The 6,747-nt window shown below is 48.5% G+C and overlaps 2 protein-coding genes across 2 annotated transcripts; both read right to left on the minus strand.

The window, feature by feature from the left end:
• Positions 1 to 4,064: 4,064 nt before the first annotated feature.
• CCR75_004060 (uncharacterized protein) lies at positions 4,065 to 4,316 on the minus strand (the record flags this gene model as incomplete). Its single annotated transcript, XM_067962150.1, has 1 exon — positions 4,065 to 4,316. One exon carries the CDS (start codon positions 4,314 to 4,316, stop codon positions 4,065 to 4,067), a length of 252 nt encoding a protein of 83 aa, XP_067814975.1.
• Positions 4,317 to 4,363: 47 nt separating this feature from the next.
• CCR75_004059 (uncharacterized protein) lies at positions 4,364 to 4,702 on the minus strand (the record flags this gene model as incomplete). Its single annotated transcript, XM_067962149.1, has 1 exon — positions 4,364 to 4,702. The coding sequence occupies one exon, from the start codon at positions 4,700 to 4,702 to the stop codon at positions 4,364 to 4,366; it is 339 nt and encodes a 112-aa protein (XP_067815322.1).
• Between the last annotated feature and the right edge of the window lie 2,045 nt (positions 4,703 to 6,747).

The raw sequence follows: 6,747 nt of genomic DNA on the forward strand, positions 1-6,747 counted from the left end.
GGCCGCCAGATATATATCTGGCGACAACCACATTTGTTACCCATAATAAATGGGATTAAGGTAATAAACTATTTTAGAATAGGATAAAAGGGGTATATTACCCAAAATGTAAGTGTAACCGATGTGTGCCCCATTACACCCTCCCCATCAGACTGTTGACACTGAGTGACAACATTCGTGTCATTTCCTTTTTGAGGTTGAAACCTAATCAGCTAACCGCTTAATTGTGTTTTTTTTCTCTCCTTTGTCACATGCCAATCAAGCGTGAGTCACAACCTCTTGGCACCTTCCTCGACGATAAGGGAATGGTGGACTTTGAAAGTCACACTCCATCAGAGAACGAGGAACAATAGCGTCGATTTTTACGCGCCTTCTCCTCCGGATGAACGTCGGCGGGCCCCGAATCCGCTCTCTGAACGTGGTGCCGCTGACGTATTAACTGCATTGAGCAGGATACAGGACCCTGAGTCCAACATCATTACGAATCCGCTCGATGAAGAGCAACAGCGGGCAATCCTCATAGAGGAACAAGCTCGTCGTCAAGCTGCCGATAGCGAAAGCTTAAGCTCATAGTGAATATAGATTCACTCCGCTTAGTGCGGAAGAGCGTCTCAAAGTGATCGCGGGTCACAGTTTGGCCATCTGGATATCTGGACCTACAGCGACGACGCCGGAGGAGCTCGCTGCTCGCGATGTACTTCATGAGCGATACCTTACGCCAAAGGTAATGACGCGAGGTCAGTATCTGACGCGTTTACGTGATCAAGCCCGTGAGGCTTTCGTGACCGCCATGAGGGAAATTCCGATCGTTTTGTCTCCGAACGAAACAATAAGTGAGAACGAAGACTCATTTGAGAAATGGGTCCATCGGACCCGCCGCCTGTGCAATATTTGGATTATCGGATAGTCTGCGGATGTGGCTGATGTTCGTTTGGAACGGAAGCTTCGCTTCGATTTCGCCAAGCTTAGGCCAAAGGCCAGTTACGTTCGGCATTTGTGCCACAAAACGAAGAAAGGTCTAGCCAATATTTCAGTGCTTCGGTTGCGAGGTCAGTATCTGACGAGTTTACGTGATCAAGCCCGTGAGGCTTTCGCGACCGCCATGAGGGAAATTCCGATCGTTTTATCTCCGAACGAAACAATAAGTGACAACGAAGACTCATTTGAGAACTGGGTCCATCGGGCTCGCCGCCTCTGCAATATTTGGATTATTGGAGAGTCTCCGGATGTGGCTGATGATCGTTTTGAACGGAAGCTTCGCTTCGATTTCGCCAAGATTTAAGTAATAATGATATAAAACTTACAAGACATAATTTAACGTATCATGATTTACCTTTCTTTAATTTTAATTATCCTTACAACTTAGGCCAAAGGCCAGTTACGTTCGGCATTTGTGCCACAAAACGAAGAAAGGTCTAGCCAATATTTCAGTGCTTCGGTTGACCGTGCAACCATTAATTGAAGCTGCACGGAGGCTATAGATCCACCTAATCCCCACCTCTAGTGGTGGGAAGCGTCGCTTGACGCGAGTTGACCCTGAGCTTGGCGCTCAAAAACGTCAACGGCGTACGGACAATCTTGCCGAAGAGGTACCTTAACACTCAAGAGTTCTCGGAAGAGGGGTACCCCAGCCACTTCACCAGATACTGGTATTCGCCCTTACGACGACGTCGCTTTAAAAGTTTCTCCACATGAAACTGAAGGTTCTCTTGCGCATCAAGCAGCACGGGAGGGGGCCGAAATCTCGACGGAAGCATTTGATGCTTTAAAGCACGAAGTGCAACTTCTTCGTGAGAGCCTTACTCGGATTTTGAGCTCTTTTGAGGTGGTTCAGAACCGTCTTTCGATGCTGGAGCGTCAGCTACCTCGTTTACAGGGCCAGCTGTATATACTGGGAAGGATGCAGCAATCTGCGGCAGGACCGCCTGTTTCGGCGCAAGCGCCTTTAAGTCCACGTGGAAAGGGGTCTATATGGGTATAGCAAGCCAACGTAAAACACTGGGTGTGTACGCAGCTTGCGAGGAAGGTTTAGCGTTTAAGCAAGGCCCTTCTTGGCCACGACCGTAAATAATACAATAAAGCGCGGGCGCAATTTGGCCTTAAAGACCGTAGAAACAAGGTTTATAGGTAGAGTTTTAGCGTTTAACAAAATTCGGTCTCAAACCGGAAAGAATTAATACAGCTCCTGGTTTTAACATCAACTTGTTTTTTTGTTTGTCTTGGGTATCAGCCATCGCGTCCCTTGCATGTCTTAAGACACTGAATCGCGTCACGAGGAACTCGCTTACTTGTTTCCGGACGGTAACAGGGTTGATACCAGCAAGCCTATTGGCTAATTCCCCCCCACCAAGCCCTGAGCCACGCAGTGGTATCGTTAAAGGAACCCGTGGGTGGGACCGTTGACATAGAACGGATTATAGCCTGTAGAGGCATGAACAGCGTTATTTGACGCAAATTCCACCACTGGGAGCAATGAGTTCCAGCGCTTTGGTGTCTGAGCACACACACCGCGTAAAACGTCTTCAATGACGCGATTGACACTTTCAGTTTGACGATCGGTTTGCGGATGGTCTGCGGTGGACATGTCGAATCTGGTGCCAAGCACTCGGGAATTTGATTTTCAGAATTTACCGTGAAACGGGCGTCCCAATCAGAGACAATTGTCACTGGCAAACCGTGTTGTTAAAGCACGCGAGCGATGAGCAGCCTTGCTGTACCTTCACCATCAATGGTATCTGGCGCAGCCGCTAAGTGATCCATTTTGCTCAATAGGTCAACAAAGCCACTATGCCAGACTTACCGGCCGAATGTTTCGGTAGACCGAATACAAATCCATACTAATGGACTCTTAACACCCTATGGGTACGGGCAGACTTGCCAGTGGCGCAACGGCATGCGCCGAAAGTTTAATCCGTTGGCAAGTTTCGCATGTGCGAACGTATGTGCTGATCCATTTATAAAGTTTGGGCCACCAATAAATCTGGCTTACAGAGACCGAGATGACCAACAAAGACAGTATCGTGTGCTTCATAGGTGATGGGTACTTCAAATCCTTATCATGAGGAACAACGACGCGCGGAGGATCCGGAGCGTCCGTGCAATAAATCAAAAGGTCGTTATCGATAGAATACCGATGTAACCTTGCACGCAAACGTGCCGACAATTTAAAATCCGAGTCAGAGTTCTTTAGGGCTCGTAGCAGAGCTACACACTGTTCATCCTTGGCGTGAGTCGAAAGGATTAATTCAGTAATAGGCGACATGAAAGTCTTTAAATGATTGAGCTCATAATCCGGCCTGCGTGACAACGCATCGGCCAAAAAATGCATTTTGCTTGACTTCACCTGGACTTGTATTCGGCAAAAACATAAAAGCCATCGGGCCATTCTATGAGAGATGGGGCGACTTAGTCCAGTGCGTAATGACGCGTGATCTGTATATATCACAAACGGCTTAGAGCCGAGCAGATGAACTCTGAATTTGACGAGAGTATATTTCATAGCAAGCAATTCTTTGTCATGAACTGAATACTTCTTTTCCGCAGCTTTGAGCTGTCTAGATTCGAACGCAATAACACGTTCATGCCCATCAGCATCTTTTTGTAACAGTGCACTGCCAATGGCAAAACCGATGCGTCACAGACGACACTAAAAGGCCATTTTTTTGGATTCGGTAGAACCAAAATCGGGGCATGAATACGACTAACCTTAACTGCTTGAAAAGCATTATGTTCTGTGCTAGTCCAGCACCATTCTGTAATCCTTTTAAATAGATTAGATAATGGCCTAGCCATATCAGCGTAATTTTCGCTATATTTGTGTGAATATTTGGCGAGACCCAACCACTTTCGCAAATCCTTTTGGTTTGTAGAAACCGGCCAATCTACTATGGCTTTTACCTTGGCGGAATCCGCTATAAGGCCTAGCTTCCCACTAAAGCACCCTAAGAAAGAAATTTCTTCTGCGCCAACAATGCGTTTAGATGCATTGGCAATACTTTCCAACGTCAGATACGTGGGAGCCGCGTTCCACACTTGTTGCTGGACTTGTCGCTTCCACCGAGCGATCAACTCTCGCTCGCGGTAGTCAGCGGGACCTCTCGATTCATCTCGACCCACTCGGCCCGACTTGGCCGAGTGAACCCGGACTTTTTATAGTGGATGTAACAGTCGACACGATCCGACTGCCAAGACTCCTCAAACATATCGGGTCGCAATGTGCTCACTCGGTGTTGGGCTTCGCGCGTCACCGAGTCAGGATGCGCGTTTCTCGAAAGAAGGATGGATCGAAAATGTACTGCGCCAGAAGCCGCGACCATGCTCGTCCAGCGACGCCGTCGTCACGTAGCGGTCCGGCGTCACTGATTTACCCTTGCTTCGACGATACATTTGCCTCGCCAGCTCGCGGATAGCGTCGCGGCTCGTCGTCGCGCCACGATCCACTGCAGTCGTCCACGCTGTACGGCGTGAACGTGCCGACATATCGGTTACCTGCCATCACGGCTTTGCAGTCGCGGTGTGGCTGTGTTTTGCGGTAGTCGTGCTTGTTGTGCGTCTCGGCTGTCGTCTTCGAGGCGAGAAGCAGTGTAAGCGTTTTGTGCAACGCGACGTCTCTCTCACGTGTGTGGTTCTCGAAGGCCGAGCACACTGCAAAAGCGAAGTGTGTGTGTCTCAATTTTCGTTTGGCCTTGTTTTGTTTTGTCATGTTGCATTTCACTTCATTTGGTTATAGTGACCGTGGTCATTATCTTGAGTGGGGGTAATGTAACGGAGTACACATTTTACTCATTTAGGTGCGATACTAGATGTGTAATATTGATAGTTAGGATTTAGTGCATAAAGCAGATGGTGGTTGACTATTACGTTGAGATGGATCTAGATATGTTAGGACTCCCTTAAAATAAATAAACTATCAGACCGGAAAATACCGCAGCCACTTAAGTCAACAGTCGAGTGTCCACCATCCAAGCTTCCTCAACATCGACCGCGTAAGTAAATTACGGAGCACAAACGCCCCGTCACGCACAAAACAACCTTTGCTCTTGTGCAAGTGACGTCACGGAAGCGGTTGCCCGTGTTTGCATGCGCACTGTGTATGAACAATGAACTGGTGTATATTTAATGAATCTAACTGTCTGTAGAAGCGCATCTCTACATGGCAAGCGCATTTTTCTATATACCTCGGCTCGTAGATGGCGTCAGTCCTAGATGTCATCCCCTACAATTTAAATACACCTGCTTTTATCACATTCACAAGGGTGGGGTCACTTCGTGAACCTCAACCGAGTGACAGTTCAAGAAGATTTACATGAATGAATCGACCTATACCTAGCGAACGTGTAACATAAGGCAGACAGCATTTCACAACACTCCCTCTCTTCAAGTAAGATTTAACATTTCTGCTAACATCGACAAGGGGAGGATTAAGGTACAGTGAGCCGACTACGACCGGCCGCTTAAGTCCTCTCACATATCCCCCACTCGATTAGTGTGTGCACCTACAGGGTGAAATCACACGGCGCTCCTAATTGCCACCTAAAAGAGGCGCAGCTAGTCGATCTTCTGCAAAGACACCCACACAGCCTAACACACAGCGTACGCGCCGCTATATTACGCCACCGTCGCCTAGTGTCACGGATGCAACGCCGACAGCTATTGCTGCTGTCGCGCTGTCAATTGGATACAATGCTTCATCCCAATCACAAAGTGAGGATGTAATCCGTCGCTTATTGTTGAATATACTCAATTTATTCGTAGCTCTAGACACGGAGACACCTACCGTTGCGAAGTAAAAATTAGCCTATCATCAACGAAGCAACTGTTTTGTCGTCTGCGCAAACTAGCGCAGCGAACATGTACGAGAGAACTGCCCATGAAGGTTATGTTGCTTCCAGTGGGGTATATCAACTTCTGCCGTTCAGATTATTCATAATGGAGAGTCTGGCGCAGAATAGCCCGAGCATACAGCTATACTGACAGCATTATCCGTTCGAAAAGGTCCAAGCGAGTCTTCAGGCGTTCATAACCCTGACGAGCCTTCGCTCGGACATCAACGTGATCCGAGGTCAGTCGTGAGACGTGACTCTCAAGATCCGCAATACGTCGTTCAGCAGCGTTTAACGCCTGAGACTGAACGGACGAAGGTAAGGCAGCCGCGAGTAGGTGGGCGAGATCGCCACTCCTATCGGGCGCCACCTGTACTGATGGATGCGGGTGGGAATCAACGCTTCCTTGTTGGAAGGTTGCTTGCCCACCGCTCCGTGAGGCAAGGGTATCAGATCCTCGTCCAATGGAAAGGTCACCCGAAGAGTTTTGACTCTTAGGAACCACGTATTGATGTGCCCGGCTTAGTTGCTGCCTATGAAAAGGAGCACCAGCTGAGGCCTCTTCGCTAGTCTCAAATGGACTAGCAGAAGTAGCGTTGTGAGAAGAAACAGGGGTACAGTACCCCCCATGATTGCTTCCACACGCAAGCGGACGAAATTAATTCGCTGCGACCGCTGTTTCATCGCATCGGAATGCGGCGCAGGAATTCCGCCTCGTATTGGTCGGGCGTTTCATTTGAACGCAACACGGCCGGGATCGGGATAATACGCCCAAGCGATTTTCCCTGAGCCCTCCATGATTTAAAGACGCCATAATAATTATGTGCGTCTACAAGAGCGCGCTCTAGGAGCGACGCTCTTGGCCCGTTCAAACGAGGCCATTAGATGGAGGGGGCATCTTTGGAATGCCACCCGTCACATAGCC

This window comes from Bremia lactucae, linkage group LG10 (genome assembly GCF_004359215.1).
Source record: "Bremia lactucae strain SF5 linkage group LG10, whole genome shotgun sequence".
NCBI lineage: Eukaryota > Oomycota > Peronosporomycetes > Peronosporales > Peronosporaceae > Bremia > Bremia lactucae.